Source organism: Desmodus rotundus, chromosome 11 (assembly GCF_022682495.2).
Source record: "Desmodus rotundus isolate HL8 chromosome 11, HLdesRot8A.1, whole genome shotgun sequence".
NCBI classification, from domain to species: domain Eukaryota; kingdom Metazoa; phylum Chordata; class Mammalia; order Chiroptera; family Phyllostomidae; genus Desmodus; species Desmodus rotundus.
In genome coordinates, this window is record NC_071397.1 from 93,615,320 (window position 1) to 93,638,607 (window position 23,288).

Here is a 23,288-nt window from a genome sequence, read left to right on the forward strand (position 1 = left end):
AGCTTGGTCTCACACATACAATACAATTTGCAAACGTACAGACTTCATCTTAGGGCCGAGACTCAGGCCTCCATGACTCATTTACGTGACACAGACGGAATGGTCTAAACCTCACTCTCTTGTTTCCTCTTCTTGAAATGGAGGCTGTGAGGGGGAAACAGGAGACAGAGAGAGACTGATGGGGGGAAGGAAGTGGTTCCCTGATCAGCTTAATTAGCCATTGTGAACAAAGTCCAAACTTTTTAGATTTGTGAAGGAAACTGGAAATATTCAGTAGTTATGTACTTACTCTCTGTACCATCCCCCCAAATAAAGCACAGTGATCATTTTATGAAGAAAGGAATGAATTTAAATAGGAGAGGAGCTGACAATGAAATATGAATGAGAAATGCACATTTGAGGGAAATGCTGTATTGTTTAAAAAGCCCTTAACATGTGAGGCTAGACTGAAGTATTCATATTTATTACTAGATATAGAAATATACTTTCTAGCACTCTACTTCCTAAAAAGGAGGCAAAATCTACATGACAACTGCTGCTATTTACAAATGACAGTTACTCATATTTTGATTTCTAACTTTTTTTGGTCCCTAAATTACATTTTTTTAGTGTTTCTTTTTGTTCTGCTCCTTTGACCTAGCCTGGAAAATTTGAAGAGCATTTCTTTCTTTTTTTTTTTCCCCCCTCATTCTAATAAGCCTTTACAAGCTTTTTCCCTAAACTCAAAGTACAAAAATAATATGTTTAAAATGCATGTGTAAAGGACATTTTCATCTGCAATGAGATAACATCCACAGTTCAAGGCAGTTTAACTTTCATTTTTTGTTATCATTACTTACAGTAGAAATTACCTCTCACGTATTATATACAGGAGACTCGTAAGTTTACAGACTGTGCATTTTATCACCTAACTCGGGCATCCATGACTCACTGCTAACACATGCAGTTCTTGACAAGGACACTCCAGAACTAATCGAACACTCATCAAATGCACCCCGCGTTTGGGGTCCAAATACGCATCACCTTAGAGGCATGCAGATTTAATGCAGTTTCCGAAAGCTGTTCTAGATCCATAGTCTGTGTTCTGTGACCATCTAATGCTCATGAGCTCATGTTACATACTGTTATTTAATGTACACATTTAATATTAATAAAAGCAAGTCTTGCTAAATACCTGTTTGACTGTAAATGAGTCTTCGGTACTCTATCTGTTTTGATGTTTTAATCCTGGAACAATTCAGAATTAAATTTGGCAGGTAAATAAAACCATGTACTGATTACTGGAATGTGGTAGGGTGCAGATGAGAAATAGAAGTATAATTCTCAGTACTGAGTAACAATATATTTGGGATGATTTATACAGAATTTAAATAAAAATAGCTTTCCGTTCCAACACACTTTTTGTATTACAACCACGACCTAATATTAAACATACCTTATTTCAAACTAGCTCCTCTTTAAAGAGATTTTATTCTTCCAACATGAAATGTTTAATGGCCCAGTGAGCTCTTATTAAATCCATCTTAAATGCATCAGATCTCTCAGCTCATATGTGTTTTATTTAATGTTTACAGAAACCTTATGAGGCAGGGATTCTCATTGCTGTCATGTCACAGATGAGGAATCTGAGGACTTCTTATAAGTCTGCAGATGGCCAAGCAGACAGTTCTGGAGGAAGACGAGATTTGAACCCAGGCAGTTCAACTTCAGAACCGCCCTGTTCCAGGAAACCCCATGTGCACCATGCGGGAATCCACTGTATTTCATGGGTCCAGACTGGAGCTCCATAATCTCCAAGACAGGTTTAGGAGTGATACAGAAGAAAAATCTACATGATTTTATTGACATATGCCCCTCTTTTAGAACTCTTATTTCCTCCATCTGAAATAGTTTAGGCTTAAGAATGAAAGAAAAGAAATTATATACGACTTTCCCCTAACTAAGAATCATCATGTGGGAAGCACTTTTTATATTTACAGAAACTACTTTCAATCTTCCAACTGCTGGTTTTTCTGGAAATCAAGTTTTCTAGATGCGCAGAGCTTGCTCAACACCAAGTTCACCACTGCACGGTGAAACGCTATTGTGGCCACAAGGATAGAACACCATGCCACCATCCCATGACAATAACCTTAACAGACAATGGAAACTTCTAAGAGACCATACAAGTATTTGGGCCTTTCTTTAGGGTTTTGAAATAGGTTGGGGAGATCAAGAAAACCACTGCTAACCCAGAAGATCCACTTGTGAATTGGGTTTTAAAGGATTCCAAAACTTAGGTTGTATGAAAAGTTCCAGTAATCTAACATCCCCCTGAGAAATCTCATCTGCATCTATCTTTGGGCTCTGGGTCTTAGTGCTTTTCCTTCTTTCTTTTTAATTGATTGATTTTAGGCAGGGCTGGGGGGGGTGGTTAGAGAGAGAGAGAGAAAGAGAGAGAGGAACTCTGATTTGTTGTTCCACTACTTATGCATTCATTGTTTGATCCTTGTATGTGCCCTGGCGGGAGCTTGAACCTGAAGCCTTGGAGTATTGGGACAATACTCTAACCAACTGCGCTACCCGGCCAGGGCATTTATTGCTTTTTTTATCTGAATGTACTTTGAAAATTTGGAACCAGAGCAGGTTTTCTGAAGTGCCTGAATCATGGACATTTAGCACTAGACGGGACCTGGGGAATCAGCTTGTGTAACTTTTCATCCTTTTGCAATCAGGAAGCCAAAAAGCAGGCGTTACAACTTTAGTGTCATCGAGCCTGTCAGTGATAAAATCGCACTGGAAAGCAGATTCTCCAGCTCCAAGTTCAGAGTTTTTAATTAACTGACTTGGCCTTCGTATCCATCATAGCCCCTGGCCTTTAGATCTGTCAACATGAGTCTGTGGCACTTCTTTTCCTGCCTCTGTCATCTCTCTTGTGGCTGAGGTTGCCCGCCTGGCTCCTAGTTTTCTGACTCTGAGTCTGAAGATCAAGGCCCTGTGAAATAGCCTATAACTAAAACTCAACAGTGAGGACTACACACAGCACTGCTAGATATTATTTTAGTGTTCTTGCACCTTCTGTAACATTGGAGAATGTCGTCTATTGTTACACAAATACGCAATCTTATTTTTACCTGTATCTTTAGGAAGCAAGGATGAAGGAAAACATGTTATAAAATAATCTTTCATTCTTTACTATCAATTTAAATGTAGGTTCTGAGGAAATACATTTTGCATATGGAAATGTTTGCATTAAGTCCATGATGTTCTCCAATAATTCCTACTTTTAGAGGAAGAAAAAGACAGATTGCGAAGTTGCATGACCCTCAGGAACCTATGTGCACTCCCGTTATTACCGAGTTCGGGGCGGCGTCTTACAGATAACAGGACTCACCAGGAGCAGCTGCAACAGCAGCACCAACAGAAGCAACATGTGTTGTTGGGCCTCTGGTTTCCAGGTGCCTGGGACACAGCAGGTGTTCCTTCATTTTGCGGCTGCTGCCTTTTTCGCATTTCAGCTGCGTTCGTACTGGATTGGCTGCGAGAGGAGAGAAAATGGAAGGCATGAGAAAAGGTCACAATAAAGATAAGTTGCCTGTCCTGAAAGGAAGCAAAATTTGACTACAGGGTGGGGGCAGGAAGATGGTTTAGAAAAGGGGAAAACAAATAGGCCTCGGCAGTCAAATGAAAAATTCTCCAGGACAGCTTCTAGGAGAACATCCTAAAAACTTTGGGGACAAACATCGATCATTATCTGCTACATAAAAGGTTAGTAGCAATCTTGCCACATAATCAAAATCAGTTGGCACGGTAAATATTATGTGTGGAACTTTATTTTTAACTTCCTTCCTTACTCAAGAGTGACCGCATCTGCTTCTCTGTAGGAACACCTTTGAGTGGTTATGGGGGTGTGTACTTCCTGCTTCCTCGCTGTGGTCTCCTGTGAGGTTCGCTGAGCTTCAAAAATCATCGTGGCAGGGCTGTTAACTAATGACATCATGAGGGAGATCAAGAGTGTTTTCGGTGCTCTCTCACCTTTTTGTAAAAATACTCAACCTCCTTTTTCTCCAGGCACCTAATCTCGATAATATTGGCAAACTGCCTGATTCTCCGAGAAACAGCCTTGCTGCAAAAGCGTCGCCTCCTTTGCCTCCACCACCCCGACTCCTGTTTACTAGGTAGAGAATTGTGAAAGGGGACAAAGCGATACCATCGAGGAGAATTACTTTGGTGGAATGTGTATTATATATCATGGCAGATAAGAAAACCGCTGGGATACAGGATGCCCCACCTGTCATCTTCCAGATCAGATCGAGTGAGCTGCTTTCTATTTGGAAACCCAACCCTGATCTAGGACTTTGCTGAGGATGAAAGATAAAGTTTTGTGTTAGTAGAATAATATCACATTTAGCATGACCTTTCTGAAAAAGGAATGAATTCTGCTGAGTGATGTTTTTTCAAAAATATGCAATGTATGTAAATCATGTACATGCATGGTCATATGTGTAGCTGAGAGCAATGCATATTAACAATGTCAAATACTTCAGGTTACTTTGGCATTGGGAGCTTTACATATTAAATTTTTAGTTCTAAATACAATGATAGACACTTTAAAAAAAATACCTTGTTCTTGAAAACAAGATAAGCATCGCTTTAGACCAGAAACAGACCAGAAAACCACAGCGGTCAGTACATGGGGGCTAACGTCACAGGCATTTTGTAATTCAGGTGTGGGAACAGCAAGGTGCAGAGGTCCTGTACCCCAGGTGGATATAAAACGCTCCTCTGTGAGTAGTGGGAGACCAGGTCCAGGCACCTGAGTAAAACCAGGGGCTGTGTGGTTCCACTATTCGTAAAAGGATGCTGAAAGAACTGTCGGTACCATTCACTTGTGCCCAGCTGCAGGAGGGAGAGGATGCAGGGAATGCCATCCAGGCCTGACCTAGGCCAAGCAGCCCCCAGGTTCAGTGTCATGGGTCAGAGACGTGCCCAGCAGCATTGCCAGGTGGGAGGAAACCCTGGGATGCTGATGAAAGAGCTCCTGTGGGACTGAGGGACTCAAAGGACTGACTAGTGGAGACAAGTGAAAAAGCGTTACATCAAGAAGAGTGAGAATATATACCTCTCACTCCATGTGCTGCCTGAAAGCAAAAACTCCAAACAACACTGGGAACTAGACACCCAACTGAACAACCAGGAAAGAAATACCCTCCTGATTAAATGCAAAACCAAAACCAAACCAGAATCATCTAAAATTAGTCTAATAAGCATATTAAACTAATGTAAACAATGTGATAAAAGACTGTGAGAACATTTGTCTTATTCGTATAAGACAGCAAGGAGTTATAAAAACAAATACAGGCAAATATGAAACAAGAGTCGAGAGAGTGAAAAACAGACATGTAAAAACAAAAACACAGCCGTTAAAAAATTCAGATGGAATCGTATCTTCCCAAAGAAATCCCAAAGAGAATAAGCAATGGTGCCAAAGAACTGTGCCCAGAATTCAGCAAAAAGATAAAAAATAAAGGAGACAAGTACAACAGTGACATTTGAAGGCTCCAATATACGTCCGATAAGATTTTCATCACAAGGAGAGAACTAACTAACGGATTATCGAGGAAGTATTATTTTTGAGAAGTTGGCTGAGAACTTACCAGAACTGCAGGAAAACAAAAGAAAACAAAGCCTCACATTAAAAGAGCACATGACATGCTGCATGAAATTAATAAAATAAAAATAAAAGTAGATCCACACTTATACGCATTATAATAAAACCACAGAACTCCAAAGTAGCAGGTACTGACAGTTGCCTTTGTGAGCAATATTAGGGACCAGAGACAACGGGTGTGGGACTAACGTTTTCCACGTGCTGAGGGAGAAAAACGATCGCCTACGTTTTTATATTTAGCTAAACATTAATTCAAGAGTCAAGATGATTTATGACATATAAACTGAATTTACTACACAGATCCTTGCTGAAATCAACGTCAGCCGGAAGAAAACAAAATCAGAGGGAAGCAGTGGAATATAAGAGGTATTTGCACTGAAATTGATAAAATATGATACTGGATTCAATTAATGAGCAGCTGAAATAAAACTCCATGTTTCTCTGTTTAGAAACAGTCTAGAAATAAATGTGACTACGTGAATTTGGACAATAAGAGAGTTGCCCTATCCCTCCACTGGCACTGTTTTTATTTACATCACAATGTCCCCAGGTTGTTAAATCCGACTCATTTTATCATAATTGTCTGAGCCTATCAGCATTTGACACAGCGATCATTCCGCCCTCTTTGAAACACTTTCTTCTCTCGCCTTCCGGGGTCACCTGGTTGCTTCCAATCTCACTAGTCACTTCTCAGTCCATTTTGTTAGTTCCTTTTTATCTCTCTCACTTCCAAATTTTGGATGGCCGCAGTACCCCATCCTGAGAAATCCATTCTCTGTCATGTATGTATTTAACTCATTGAGATTTTTACTGGGCCTACCAGTTTTCAAAATTCTCAAATTTACAGTCCAATAAGGAGGGTATTTTTCTGAATTTGGGACTCATATATTTAACTACCTCTTTGACATCTCTATTTGGTTTTCTAACTTGGCATCTCAAACATAACGTGCACTAATCTGACTCTCTAATGCCACCCCTCCCCACCACCAAGGAGTTCCTCCCAGTTTTCCCACCTTCTGTAAGTGAAAAGCCTCATCTTTCTGATCATTCAGACGGAAAGAAATTCAGAGCCACCCTCAGCTTCGCTATTTCATCAGGTCCCACATCAGGGGAGCAGCAAATCTCTCTTACCTGGTCTCCTCCATGCCTCTTCTACCTCGACCCTTCATCTCTTCCTCTTCCTAGGTCATTCTGTTAAAGGGAATCTTTTCAAAGAGATGATTTCAGCCAAAAAAAAATATTCCATCTGAATTCACTCGAAGTCTTCCAGTGTCTTCCTATTTCACTCAAAGTGAAAGCCACGGTTTTTGCAATGTGGTCCTTCGTCGCTTCTCTGAGTGCATATTCTTTTCTCTCCTCCTTACTCCCTCTGTTTAACCAAAGTGGCCCCTCGGTGGCCCTCCCTGGAACATCACGTGTCAGGGCATTTGCACTTCCTGTTCCACACTCAGGGCTTGACTCCTTCACATCTTTACTCATAGGTCACACTCTCAGTGACACCTTCCCTGCTACCTTATTTAAAATCGCAACTCACTCTACCCCCAGCATGACCTATCGCCCTTTCTGGTTTAATTTGCCTTCATATTAGCGATCATCATTGGTTATGCTGTAAGTTTTATGCATTTGCGTGTCTAGCCAACCAGAAATTAAGTTCCATGGAGGTAAAGATTTTTGCCTATTTTTCTTCAGAAACATACACACAAAGTAGCTTTATACCCAGGGCCATAATCTATATCACAAAAATTTGCAGAAAGATTCAATAGCTTTCTTGAGAATTAAATACCTTAATTTCCTTACTGTTAAATATTTAATTTGGAAAAATTCAGAGGGAAATGCCATCCGGGGTATCAATTTACTCAGGGAATCTCTAGGATGTTGTGGGTTGAAATCACTGTACAGGTGTACAAATATCATTTGATAGATTTGCAAGACCTTTCACTGTCTGCTTAGTCTTTTGGCTTTTCCAAATTGATGATCTCCCTACCATCTTGGCCATTAGAAAGATGTAGGTCCCAGTTTGTAGGTCCCACTTCTTAATCCCTCCAGCTTTCACCCAGCCTCCCAACACCCCTCCCACCTGGTTTGTTCTCAGGATCACCTGGAAAATTACCCAAGTGGCTAACCACTATGCTGTATACCTGAAATTAATATAAAATAATATTGGATGTCAACTGTAATGGATCCATTTTTTAAAAAAGAAAGATGTAAGAACATTCTTTTCTTCCAAAGTAAGAAATATAAAACAATGGTCCTTATATTTATGCGTTATAAAATAATGCAAAGTTATTCAGCCACGAGAGAGAAGGAAGCCCTGTCCTTGGCGACAATATGAATGCACTTGAAGGCATTGTGCTAAGGGACATAAAGCAGACAGAGAAAGACAAAGCCTGTCTAGTACCACTTGTGTGTGGGATCCACAAGAGCTGAAGTAGTAGAAACAGAGGAGAGTGCTAGTTACCAGGGGCTGGGGTGTGGGAAAACGGGAAAGATGCTGGTCCAGGGTACAAACTTGCAGTTGGAAGATGAATGAGTTCTGGAGCTTGTGTAAGGCACAGCATTGCAGTTATCATTAATAATACTGTATTATATATTTCAAAGTGGCTAAAGAGCTAGATCTGAAATATTCTCATCACAAAAAAAGAAACCATAAATATGTGACATGATGGAGGTGTTAGCTAAATTACAGTGGTAATCATTTCACAATATATAAATGTATTAAACCAATACATTGTATACCTTAAACTTACATAATGTTATATGTCAATTATATCTTTATATCAAAAATATCTGTACAGTTGGAGCAATGAACAAAGTAAAACAAGCTAAAATTAAAAAAAATAAATATAGCCCTGGCTGGTGCATCCCATAACTGAAAGGTTGCAGGTTCAATTCCTAGTCACAGCACATACCTAGGTTGCTGGTTGGGTCCCCAGTCTGGGCACATATGATCCCCAGTCCAGGAGCTTATGGGAGGCAACCAATCAGTGTTTCTCTCTCTCCCTACCTCTGTCCCTTCCGCCCTCTCTTTAATAAATAAGTAAACAAATAAACATAAAAAGATACATATAAGGATATGAGCTTGGTTCTAAAAAATGCATTATACTAGGAGGAGAGACACATGGTTAACAGGAGCATATGAAAAATTCTAGGCAATTTAGTGGACAATAAATTCAGTGATAATCAACAGTTCAATGTAAACAGAATAGTGAATGGAAATTTTAGAATGCATTGTTAGAAGCATGTATTTTTTTCTAAAAAGGGCTGGTGACAGGTCCTGTCTGGACTGATTAAATGGCTACGTCCAACTTTGGTCAGCACCACTGAAGGAAGAAATTGTAATGTGTTCAGAAGACTGGAAGGAGGTGCGTTGAAAATATTTTAAAAATCTCCTAAGAATACTACTTCTAGAACAAAGGTGTTAGCTCTAAAGAAGACCCTGATAATCAGAATAATAATTTTCTAATATTAAAAGTGATGTGATTTGGGAGAGAATGTAAGTCTGTTTTGTAAGATTCCAAATGTTAGATGATGAATTGATGAATAGGAGCTGCTGAGAGATTCTTCCACATACGGAAAGTTTGTCTGATACTCAGATGAGACCATAATTTATCTGTGAGATTAGCATCAAGCCAAACACTCTTGGGCATTCATGCTCAGACTAGACAACACTTTGGAAGAGGTTGACTTAACGTTGGCCTCGAGTCTATGTGGATGGTTAGACTGAGCAAACCTCTCTTAGTTCTGAGGTCCTTGGTCTTGACAGGGGCTGCCCAAACTGCCTGTTCTCTCTCAAAATATATCTGGGGAAGGAGATGGGCAACCCCTATTTTTTTAAATCAATTTCTACACTCTTGTAGATTATATTGTCAATTCTTGAGCACAAACTAATATTATTCTTCATTTGTTTTGTTGATACATTTTTTCCCAATAGGATTATAAAGCTCTTAATGTGAAGGAGAAAAATGTATCTTACATATTGGTTTTCCTGTAACATAGCAGTGTATTCTGTCAATAACAGATGCACAGTAAGTATTGCCTATTGAATACAAAGGATTCCTTGGCTTATTAAAATTACCTATTTTCCCAAGGCAGAGATTTGTACATTTTAATATAATTCTTAACAGCCCTAAGGCACGCCGTCAAGTTTGAACATGCTACTTCTCCCAAAGTACCCCAGATGGAGGATGGGAACAAACTCATAGCCAGGAAGCCTAGAGAATCGAGGCTCTGGAATGACCTTCTGCAATGTAAGTACTCACATTTTATCTTAAAAATCCATATAAAATTTGCTCAGTATTTTGATACTGTAATACATAAATATAAGAATAATTGTTTTATGTTTCCTTACTTTGGAAGAAAAGGAATGTTCCTACATCTTTCTTTTTTAATTTGTCTATTATAGTTGATATTCAATATTATATATATGTGGTATTCAATATTGTATAATTGATATTCAATATTGCATATATATATTAGTTTCAGGTCACAGCATAAAGATTAGACATGTACAGAATTTTCAAAGGGATCCTGAGAACAATCTGGTGGTTGCCAGATGGGAGGGGGTTTGGGGAGCTGAGTGAAAAAGGTGAAGGGATTAAGAAGCACAATTCGGTACCTACGCCTTTCTTAGTGGTCAAGCTGCTGGTGGAGTGAGATTATCAATTTCGGAAAATTAGCTGGCTTTGCACACCAAAATTAGTGATTTCTTATTTTATTCTTGGTTTTGTTTTGGTTTTAGGACTCCAACTTGCAAATATACAAATGGCAACCTCCGCCAAGCTGCACCGTGGGATGGGATTAAACAAGCTCTGCAGTCAGGCGGGCCGTGTCCAAGCCGACAACTGGGTGACCTTTGGTTCGTACTTAGACCTGTTTGTGTCCCGGTCTCCTCAATTACTGATAATAATAGAGCACATCAATACATCATTACTACTGTAAAGGTTAAATGCACATGTAAAAGTTCTCAGAACAAGACTTCGTACATATATATAGTAAGCACTCAATAATGATAGCTCTCTCAACATAAAACTGGATCGAGTTGTTCGTAATGTGGGGAAAAAGTTGTTGTGGTACAATGTTTTCAGGCTAAGATGTGGAAGATTTCCATCACCTCCCACACGTCTTTTTGCTGCGAGATCATTTTCTTTATTACTGGGTGGGGCTTCATTTCCATTGGGTTGAATCTTCTTATCTCAGGGATCTACACAAAGGCTCCCTCAGTGAAGAAAGAAGACAAATGGTTTGGTTTTTCATTTCACCAGGAACACTGTAATTTCTATCACATGTAAATGAATGGAGTCTCCAGTGACTCACAGTGCCCACAATCAGCTCCTTCTCCAACAAACTTCATCATAATCGCGGCCATCTTGCCATGTTTAGTGAAAGCATTCAGTTTTACCATAGAGTTGTTGATTCAGTGTTTAGCCCCCCAAAAGGTATTTGCTAAATAAGCCAAATCTGTGAGGCCCTCTCTAGCACCGGAGTGGACAAGGAAACAATTCATCATGTACAGATCTTTATTCCTAGTTGTGATGCATTTCCCCTGTGGAGGAAAACAACTCACTCCTCAATTTAAATTGTCTGATACCCACCCAGCTCTGGCCCAGTCAGCAGACATCTACGCAACGGAGCAAGCTTTCCATGTGACTCCTCGGCTCATGGCATATTTTTCTAAAAAGCGTTGTGTCCAAACCAGCTGTTCCTTTTTTTGCTTGGATGGTGGGGGGTGTATTTTTTAGTGTGCTATTTTCAAAATTGTGATAAGGTAGTCCTGCTTATCTGCAGCTTCACTTTCCATGGTTTCAGTTACCCAGGGTTAAGCGTGGTCTGGAAACGTTAAATTGAGAATCCCAGATATATATGACCCGTTAGTTTTAAATTGTGTGCCATTCTGGGTACTACACTTCATCTCATACGTAGGCACTGCATCATCTCGGACCATCACAAGAAGGCCGAGTACAGTACGGCCTTAAGACATTTTGAAAGAGAGACAGACTACCTCACTTTTATTATAGCCTATCATTATAACTGTTCTATTTTATTATTTCTTGTTAATCTCTTACCATGCCTCACTTACAAATTAAACTTTGTCACAGGTATGTATAGGGGAGAACTTAGTATACCTAGGGTTTGAGGCTATCCACAATTTCAGGCATTGGCTGGGGATCTCAGAACACATCCTCTATAGACAAGGGGGGGCTACTGTAGTACCCCTTCAATGATCACCTTGCTTACCATTCCCTCTCTGTCTTCTATCCTCCTATTTGCCAAAAATAGGTGCATTCCTCTCAGTGCTACACAGTATTGTGCACTTACCACTTTAAGTTGTAATTTGCATACAAGCCTGCTTAAATTACAAGACTCTGACATCCTAGAGTCTCGAGTCTCTCCTTTTGGGCTCCCCAGCACCTAGTGGAGGCAATTCCTCCAGGCAATCTTTGCCAGCCCTCCCAGCTTGTGAGAAGGTACCTGGCACTATCCTACCTTCTGTGAGCCATGATCCCTATGGTTTTATAGCTGTGTTGTATGTGTTTTTCCTACAAGACTATGAGTTCTCCTATGCACACCAATGTTCATAGCAGCACAATTTATAATAGCCAAGTGCTGGAAGCAACCTAAGTGCCCACCAGTAAATGAGTGGGTCAAAAAACTGGTACATTTACACAATGGTATACTACACAGCAGAGAGAAAGAAGGAACTTCTGCCCTTTGCGACAGCATGGATGGAACTGGAGAGCATATGCTAAGTGAAATAAGCCAAGTGGTGAAAGATGAATACCTTTGATCTCACCTAGATGTGGAACCTAATGAACAAAACAAACAAGTGAGCAAAATAGAACCAGAGACATGGAAATAAAGAACAAACTGAGAGCAACCAGAGTGGAGGGGAGAGGGTGGTAATAGGGAGAAGAAGGAGAAGGGTCATCAAGAAACATGTATAAAGGACCCTTGGACAAAGCCAAAGGGGGGAAGGATTGAGGGTGGCAGGTGGGGGTGGGTGGGGAAAATGGCGGTGGGAAAATGGAGACAAATGGAGACAACTATACTTGAATAACCATAAAAAATGCAGAAAAAAAAGAATCATGTCTGAGAACAGATCAACAACAAAAATGACTGTGAACACTGTGAGCGCAGAGGCTGAGGCACCCCTCGCAGTGCTCTTGGTACACGTGGAAGAGTAATTATGTGGCTCCAATAAGCTCCCACCAAGAAGTGACACTTTGTGAGCTGAAGCAAGTATTCCATTCCATAGACAGCCATGCCTCTGTTTTGCTCAGAGGAAGAGAGTTAATTTAATGAGGAGAAATGTCTCTCATAAAGTTTATCCCTTTGTTTTTCTTCTGAAAATGTTGGTATCTATTCACATTTTGGCACTTCGGAATTTAACACCAACCAGCATTTATTTCATTGTACACATACATTAATAATTAGTTATTTCGATTTTAGTGTCATCGAACAAACGTGGTTTAAAGTGCCGTATCTCCGGGAACTTCATTCTAGGAAGAAGCTTGAGGACCAGTGAGCTCAGTCAATATGTGGTAAATGAGTGAAATAAGAGAAATGCAAGGCTTCTCCCAGTACAGGTTTTCTCCCAGGCTCCAGCTTTGTACATTTAAAATGAAGGGGAAGGTCATTCAATTACTTAGCAAGTTGAGAAAGTCAAGACGACCAATACACATAAAGCAGAACTTTTAAAAATCCAATATTTACCTGACTGATGCAGGCTTTGCTTTAGTTTAGAAAGGCTGCATTCACTTAAGAGTAAATGCTTTAGAAATCGGACCAAAAATACATTACAGTAGGAGCAATCTTTGTCATAAACACGGCATGGTGACAACGAGAATCCTCAGCGTGGCCCTAGTACTTTCTGTGGGACATTCTAGAAAGTGCCACTGATTAACACAGAGTCACGCGTGTTTACTTGGGGAAGCACTGACTGTGCTTCCGTCCAAGTGACATGTTCATTTTCAGAGTCACCAAGCGGCTTCTCAGAGGGTGGACATGCTCAGTATTTCAGTTCACACACAGATGAACAAGGTAATATAGGGAAAGAAACGAAGATTTAAAATAGGAAAAGAAAAGAAATTAGTAGAGAAAACAAAACCACAATATTTGTAAAAGGGTGTGCCCGAGACTGTTTCTCCTAATGGTAATTATTCGTACACGTGTTTAAGACCGTTGCCAAAACAGGGATAGTGGCTATGGAGATTTAAGAGAGAAAAATGGTTATATGAACAATTGAAATGGGAATAAAGAGATTAATACTATGTGGAAGCATCCCCAGGAGGAGCTAAAACACAAAAAATATCCCATTTATGTTCGTGTTTCTTGTAATGTCCCCGTATGCTATTCAAATCTTTTTCTACCGCTAAGGCAACGTAGGTCACTTCTCACTCACTCCTGCCCTTTGCAGTACTTTCTATGTTGAAGGAAATCTTCATTTCAATCACCATTGTCTCAGATGTACCCCACTTCTGAGTGAGTATATTACCTATTGTTTCCAAAGCTACATGCTACGTTCTGTATGTTTTGTCTTACACTAGTAGACATCTAAAAAAGAACATTTAAAGACACAATCAAGTAACCAAAAAACTTCTTCAAAATCCCGTGTTCTACCCAAGGTAAAAATGTTTGGAAGCGGATTTATGGTCATGTTTCCCTAGAGTCTATTATTACAGCTGTTTAATCAAATTTACTACTTCGCTTCAATCTGTCTTTAACATAAATATTTTCAGCAAACTGGCCCCATGTTATAAAGTTAATAGCAGCTCAATCTTTTTCCTCTTTTTCATAGACACATCACATTCTAGGCAGAACACAAGTGATTCAGTCAATTCAATCAGCGCTCTGTGCTCACACAGCAAAACATTTCTACTCATTCCAGGAAGAGTGGGCGGCCGCTATGGGGCTACGTGTGACGATGTTCCACCCAGAAGCCCTGACACAGGTATTCACAACAGCTCACCAAGTACTATCCGAAACACAGACAAAAAAGCTAATGAGTAAAATGGCAGGGGTTTTTTTGGGGGAGGGGGACTGTGCTGGGGAAGCATAATTATTCTCCACCCTTATGTATTCATGGAATAACACTGGTAATATAAGAAACCCTTTGGTTTGTCTTTTCACAAAGAGTAACTCTTGGGGGAGAAGTGGATAGTGGCAGTAATATCTAGGACATAATCAGGAAACACAGGCATGAGAGACATCCACCCAAAGTTCTAGAGTTGTTGTGAGATATTAAATGATAACTCTCTTGATACACAGATAATTATATATACATGTATACATATATGTATAGCATTGTGTATATATATATATATATATATATATATATAATATAAAAATATACTGTATTTTTTGGACTATAAGATGCACTTTCCCTCCCAAATTTGGGAGGAAAATGAGGGTCTGTCTTATAGTCTGAATGTAGCTTATCTGGCTTACAGGGGTTGGGGGGTGGAGAATGTCGGGGGGAGTGGCAGTGGAGCGGGTTTTTTTTTTCCTATTTTCCTCCTCTAAAACCTAGGTACCACTTATGGTCCGGTGTGTCTTGTAGTCTGAGAAATACAGTACTTAGATATGGTATATATATATGTGTGTGTATATATATATGTGTGTGTGTGTGTGTGTATATATATATATATATATATAATATGTATATTGAGAGAGACTAACCCATGGTGAGCACATAGTAAGTGCTCAATTATCATTAGCTATTCACGCGGTCATCATAATTCCTACTTCATTCATCTATGACACTTTCTCACCTCACTAATCCTCTGGATTCACCACACTGTTGGTGGTGAAGGACCAGGGTTTGTTTTGTTTTTTAAATTTCCAATCAGCCAAAGAGCAATACTTTAAATGTGATAAAAATAAACAATAACATGAAATGAACCCATAGAATATACCAGACCCCATTAGTTTTGGATTTAATAGACATAAAATTACCGTCAAATTGCTGCAAACATTTCTAGCCACGTACTCTCAGTTTCATTACTTACTCGTCATGGACCAAGAGCAGATGTTCGGCCAATCAGCACACGGATCAGGTGTGATCTCACGCTGAGTAGCAGCATTCTAACACTTACTGTCTCACCGAATGCCGGAGCTACACCGTTAGGGAGGATATCCTCTAATACAGTAGTCGAGAACTGAAATTATAGCTCTACCTCCTACTCTTCAGGCAAGTTACCTAACCATTGTGAGCCCAGGTCATGCAATTATAAAATGAAGATAACAGCATTACCTAATTCACCAGGACGTGTAAAGACTTAAGGAAAAGATCCTTGTGATAAGCATAGTGCAGGGTACAGGGCAAGCTCTCAATTTATGTTAATTATAGTTATTTTTATGCTTTTGTCCTTCCTGTGTAAGTGTTTTGAAGATATGGGAACTATGGAATTATTTGTATCTTCAGTATCTAAGGTACAAATAATTAACCACTCAGTTAATACTGATGATAGTTATTTGTCCTGTAGAGACAGAAATATTAGTACACACAGGAGTGTGAAAAAGTGTAAGCAATTCGCGTACTGTTGGATAAATGCCTACCATCGCTCTATTCCACCTATTTTATAAACCATTAAAATATTAAAGAATAAGTGAACTGCAGTTATAGGTCTCAGCAGAAGTTGGCCTCAAAAGAAAGGCTTCTGCCATTATATAACTTGGTTAGGGAGAAGTAGATCTTGTCATTCAATAGAAGTGGGATGGAGAGAATTAAAACAACTTTTCTGTAAATGACTGTTTAGTAGAGCCATTTTGGTTTACAACAGAATTGAGAGGCAGGTACAGGGATTTCCCATACAACCCCTGCCCACCTATGCGTAGCCTCCCCCAATATCAACGCCATTCACCAGAATGGCGCATTCTTACCGGGAAAGGATCTACACTGACCATCACACTCAAACTCCACACTTTATGTTGGGGTCCACTCTTGGTGTTTGTATATCCTATGGGCTGGGACAAATGTGAGTGACACATATCCATTATTAGCATATCCTAAGAATATATTCACTGCCCTAAAAACCCCATGTGTTCTGCCTACTCATCTCCTTATACCCTTCTCCACCAGCAACCACTCATTTTTGTCTCCACAGTTTTGCCTTTTCCAGAATGTCCTGCAGTTAAAATCGTATAGTATGTAGCCTTTTCAGATTGGCTTCTTCTACTTAGTCACATGCATTTAAGGTTTGTCCATGTCTTTTCATGGCTTCGTAGCTCTTTTTTTTTAGAGTAGAATAATAGTCCATTGTCTGAATGTACTACAGTTAATTTGTCTATTTACTTAATGAAGGACATCTTGGTTGCTTCCAAGGTTCAGCAATTATAAATAAAGCTGCTACAAACAGTGTGTGCAAGTTTTTGCATTGACCTCTCTCTTCAAGTTCTTTGAGTAAATACCAAGAGCACTCTTATGTGGTAAGAGTATGTTTAGTCTTGTTAGAAGCTGCCAAACTGTCTTTCAAAGTGGTTGTGCCATTTTACATTCAAGCAGATAATTTTTGTTGTTGTTGTTGAGCACTTTTACATAATTCTCATGCATGTAAACCTATGAGGTAGATATTGTCATTTTATATATATAAGGAAACTGAAGCTGGAGAGATTAATTACTGGCTACCTAGTGAATGCCTAGTGCAGATTTAAATTTAAAACTGCCTATCTCTCATCTGGAATCCTTCTTTCTCTGTGAACAGGTCCTAAGCAATGTGGCCTAGCACAGATTTCTAGGGCAAAGTCCTGATAGGACTCAAGAAGCGATACTAGCCTGCTGTAAGAACCCACATGAAAACCTCTGTGAGACGATGGGCATGTCCCAGATGCCCCAGAAAAGCTGGGAGACTACGTCCATCCACGATGTAGGATTTTGTCCATCTCTCCTGATAGTCTAGGCCAGGGGTGTCAAACTCATTTTCACCGGGGGCCACATCAACCTCACAGTTGCCTTTAAAGGGGTGAAATAATTTTAGGACTGTATACATGTAACTACTCCTTAATTGTTAAGGAGTTGACATTACATTCAGCCCTTTGAAGGCAACCAAGTTAAACTGTTCCATCGGTAGGGAGAATATAAAGGGTCACTATTTATTTAAGTATCTGTTGGTGGTTCATTATACCAATAAATTTACAGTGCTTTATTTCCATTTCATATGAGCTATGAAAGATTTGATCCAAAGTTAAAAATATATTTTGACTTATAATTGAAGGTTTACAAATACAGAACATCAATGAACATACATATATTAGGTTCCTACTATGCACAGCTCATAACAGGCCAAAAGATAGCATCTAGACCTAAAATAGGACAGAAGTGAAACTCAAGAGGTGTGTTGGAATTCAGATGGACTTTAGGAATGTTAAGATGCATTTCATGTCACTCTTGAAATATAATGAATTTTTTCTCCAGCATATAAAAAATTCTTGTGGGGGAAATGAGCCCCACTCTCCCCAAGAAAAGAGTTGCCCCCCACTTATGAGATAACTGGACACCATCTCTTACATTTCCAAGGCTGATAGTTTTTCCAGTGGCTCATGAAACAATTTACTTCTGGCCGTTCATGTACCCCTAATTAGCAGAGCCAAAGTTGGCAGTGTTCTGTTGGTCCCAAGTACTGACTCCTGAGTTTCAACAGGCAGACAAAATCGATTGAACATGATTAGCATTGCCCCTAATAATGCAGCCCCTTCTTTTCAATCAGCTCTGCACCCCTTGTTTAAACTTGTCACATAACATATGTTAACTAAGAAAACTATTCCGTTTCAACAGCTTCCTCACAAAATAACTCCCTTTTAAAAGCAGAATGGATGTCAAAAAGTTTGAAACTCTCTAGTTACCATATTGAAACAACTGTGGACTAGACTGAAAAAAAATGTTCCCTTAATTCTGTAATTGGCAAGAAAAGATAGCTTTTCCAGTTACCAGGTATATATTGTCGCAAACAGGATACACAGTAGAAATTCCTCCTAAGCCTTAGTAAATTGGATGTTGTCAGCAATCATTAATTGAGTCGGTAATATTTTAAAATAGATTTTTGTGTGCAGAGCATGGTTAGTATCAAAGGTAGATTGTTGATTGATGGATTGATTGATTGCCTTTGATACAGTAACCTCAGTTTGGGACAGGAACAAAAATCTATTCTCTGAGCCTTCCTTTTGAATACACGGCTAAGAGAGAAGAAGCTTGGCGAGGCAGGGACCACCATCTGCTCCCTGACCGTGTAATTCAGCAGGAAGCCCTGAGCTGCCCTGCCTGGATGCTCCACAGAACAGAGAGCAGAATTGAGCTGATGATTTCAACTAGATGGAGTTGCAAAGTGATGAGTAAGTAACAGTATAAACAAATGAGTTCATACATTTTATTCTGTGCTGTATTTAAAGATTATTTACATAGACCAAACTGAGTAGCCCAGCTTTAAATAAGCTGAAAATAATTTGATTTATTTTATAAAATTTCCTTCTTATTTGTCCTTCACAGGTAAACCTGGTTTAATATTGATGGTATATACAGAGAAAACACATGGAAATTTAGTGTAGAATACAAGTGAAAAGATTCTCTTAAGTGGTGTTAGAAGAAATGAATTGCTATTTGGAAAGAGATTAAAGTTAATTGAATCCTCCAAATCTATACCAGAATATACTCTAAATATATTCTAGACACAGATTAAAAAATTGAAAATAGTCAAGTATCACAAGAAAACATAGGTGAAGTCTTATAACCCAGAAGGGAAAGCCTCGCAAAACACGATCAAATTCTAGAACTAATGAGAGAGGTTCTGCACAGCAAACCAGAAACAGAACCACCACCATGAGTATAATTGATAGACAAATGACAATGCGGGGAAAATATTTTAAATTTATAGCTTAAAGGGTTAATTTCCACACAAATAGAGAGCTCTTTTCAAAACAAGAGTAAGATCAAAAACCTAATAAAAATGGACAAAAGACCTATCTATCTATCTATCTATCTATCTATCTATCTATCTATCTATCATCTTTTCACTAAAAAGAAATATATCACAATGGAATACTATGCAACTTTCAGAAAGAAGGAGCTCCTACCCTTCACAACAGCATGGATGGAACTGGAGAGCATTATGCTAAGTGAAATAAGCCAGGCAGTAAAAGACAAACACCCTATGATCTCACCTTTAAGTGGAACCTAATCAACAAAACAAACAAGTAAGCAAACTATAACCAGAGACATGGAAATAAAGAATAATCTGACAGTAACCAGACGGGAGAGGGGAGAGGGATAATGGGGGAAAAGAAGAGAAGGACCATCAAAGAACATGTATAAAGGACACATGGCCAAAGCCAAAGGGGGTAAGTATGAGGGTGGGACGTGGGGATGGGTGGAGTGAGGGGCATGGTGGGAGGAAATGGGACAACTGTACTTGAACAACAATAAAAAAAAGAACTATACCATTGCACTTTAACATAAAACAAAGTTTAGGCTTATGCTCAACAAAACAAATACAAATTATATTACATTACTATGCTACTTTTCAAACATGAGATTCATGAATCAAAAGCTTACTAACATAAGCACTAAATGCTGCAAAATTTCACTATTACACTGCATGAATTGCATTATAAAATTATAATATGTTGTTTTATTTTCATTTAAACATTTTTTTTACATTTTTCCTCTGACTCATAGTTTATTTAGAAGTATGTTGCTTAATTACTAAGCATTTGTGCATTTTTAAGATATCTCTTTTTGTTAATGTCTAATTTAATTCCATTTTGGACTGAGGACATAATTCTGTACATTTTAAATTATAACTTTAATTTTTTATTTAATAAAAATTGATTTATAACTCAGCAAGTGGTGTATCTTGGTAATATTTCATGTGTACTTAAAAAGAATGTATATTATTCTGTGCTTGGATACAGTATTCATAAATTTAATTGGTTGACTCTGTTATTCAAGTTAGCTATACCCTTTGCAACCTTCTATTTGTTCTACCAATTTCTCCCCATGGCATGTTCAAATTTCAAATAATTATTGACAGCTTTTTTCTGTTTCTCCTGGCAATTTTAGTTCCTGTTTCCTGCACTTGGAAGCTCTTGCTGTGTGCATGCACATACTTGGGCCGAAGATTGTGGGTTACTGCCAAGCCAATGGACAATATATCTTTGTTCATTCTTTTACTCTGTATCTACTAGTACCTTTTTCATTTAAAGTGAGCGGGGTTTGGTTTTTGGCAATATATAGATATATATATATATAGTTGGCTCTTGCCTTTTTGCTTTTTTTATGCAGTCTGAAGATATTACCGTCAAAGTGAAATGTTTTTAGGCCATTTATTTCAAAGTGATTATTGATACGGTTCGTTTTCGGTCTACCACATTGCTATTTGTTTTCAATTTGTCTCACCTCTTTTTCCTCCCTCGACTGTACATCCATTTCACGGGCCTCTGGTTCTTTGTGCTTTTATTGTTACATTTTATTTTTCTATATGTTATAACCCCCATGCACATTGTTATTTTTGTTTTGACCAATCAATAAATATCTAAAGAAAATGGAAACCAAGAAGAAAGAGGATTTCCTACGATCCCACACATTCATCATGTCTGGCAGACTTCACTTTCTTTGTGAAGATCTTTTACCACATGGTATCATTTTCTTTCTGGCTGAATAACTTCCTTTAATATTTCATGTAGTACAGTTCTTTTTACCACAAGTTTTCTGTTATCGATTGTTAGATACAATTTTGATTTAGATGTCTATCTTCAAAGATAGATGGAGGGTGAAGCAATTCTGGGTTGGCTGTTATCTCTGTTTCTCTCTATATAAAGTCTCTGTGTGTATTTGTGTGTGAGTGTGTTCTGGTTGTTAAGATTTCTCTTTGCTACTGGTTTTTATTTTATCATAATGTTAATTGCTGTTGCTTATTGTGCTTGAGGTTCACTAAACTTCTTGGAATTTTGAGTTTACATAATTCATCAGATTTGGAAAACTGTTAGCCATTATTTTTTCATATGTTTTTCCCAGTTTCTTTAATTTTTTTAAATTTTTATTGTTTACACTATTACAGATGTCCCCATTTCCCTCTGCCTTTGCCCACCTGTACCCCATCCCCCACATGCCCTCCCCACTGGCCATCACCACACTGTTGCCTGTGTCTGTGGGATACACATGTATGTCTTTTGGCTAATCCCTTCACCTTCTTTCATCTAGTACCTCCACCCCCTTTCTTGTGTGTGTGTGTGTGTGTGTGTGTGCCGTCCCCTTTCAAATTCTGGAACTCCAATTATGTGTATATTATACAGCCTAAAACTCAGGCTCTGTCTATTTTTACTTCAGTAATTTTTCTCTGTGTTTTTCAATCTTCATAGATCCTATTACTACATCCATTTCACTGATTTCCTTTTTGTACTATCTGCTAAACCCATCCAGTAATTTTATTGTATTATAGGCATTGTATTTTTAAGTTTCATTTTGTGATTTTAAAAAATGCCTTCCATTTCTCTTCAAATTATATCCATGTGTTCCTTTAATTGCTGAACATTGTTATAATGGCTGTATTAACATTCCTTTCCTCTAGTTCCATCATCCATGTGTGCCCTTTAAAAATTCTATTTCTATGGGCTGATATTTTCTCCTGGTTATGAGTCATATTTTACTGTGTCTTTGTATGTCTAGTAATTTTTATGGGATACCAGGCATGGTCATTTTACATTGATGGATGCCTTAATTTTGTTTTCTTCTTCTAATGGAAGTTGAATCTTGTTCTGGAAGGCTATTAAGCTACTTGCAGATCCGCATGATCTACTCAAGACACTTTGTACATTTGGCGGGTGTGGGTCTTGAGTGGTCCTCACTCCAGGAGCAGCCAGCACTCCTATTCAGGCCTGCCCTCACCAGGGTTACCACTAAGTGCTCTGAATGATTACTGTGGGCAACCCGTCTACCGGGCTGGTTGGAGGTTGAGTGGCTTCCTTCCTATGTAAGCCCTGGGACTGTTGAGCTTACAACTCTTGTCTCCTTCTTTGCTTGACTTTGTGGAATTTCACTTTATGTATTCACAGCCTACTGCCGAGCAAAGACTCAAGAAGACCACAAACAGATTTCCGCAATTCTTTACAGGAAAAATAACCTTCTCTCTTGAACCCTCCCCCATCAATTCCAGTCTTCATCTCCTCCAAGATAAGACTGTATGGCTAGTAAAATGTTTATCTGAATTTGGGTGGTGAGAAAACACTTGTTTCATTTACAATGAATATCTCAGGCTAAGAAAGCTAGTTTTCTGCATTAGTTTTTAGAAGATAACTATTACAGCTCTCGTCACAGATTTTTTAAATAAGTTTTTTTGGGGGGGAAATACTGAAACAGATTAAGGTCTATGCCATAGTCAGATTTACGGGAGATAAACATTGTCATTTTTAAAAATTTTAACTAATGGACTATTTTCTACAGACTAAGCTTTCCGAAAGAAAGGCTGGCCGAATGGCATGTCTGTTTTTATGGAAATAAGGTCATTAGTACTAATCTTTGATGAACATGATTCATTAATTCTTGGACAATATTGGTGGGAAAAGAGAGGAGAAACAGAACCAGTTAATATTCCATAGATCCTTAATCTTAGAACTGAAACATAACTCTACAATATGAACTAAATTTAAACTCAAA

General features: G+C 38.7%; 1 protein-coding gene across 1 annotated transcript in view; it reads right to left on the bottom strand.

The window, feature by feature from the left end:
- The window catches only part of RGS17 (regulator of G protein signaling 17), an 87,851-nt gene that overhangs the window by 28,293 nt on the left and 36,270 nt on the right, over nucleotides 1–23,288 (bottom strand). Inside the window, exon 2 of the mRNA XM_053914336.2 lies at nucleotides 3,374–3,517. Coding sequence (XP_053770311.1) covers nucleotides 3,374–3,492 — 119 coding nt within the window. The 5' untranslated portion in view covers nucleotides 3,493–3,517. The remainder of the gene's footprint in view (nucleotides 1–3,373; nucleotides 3,518–23,288) is intronic.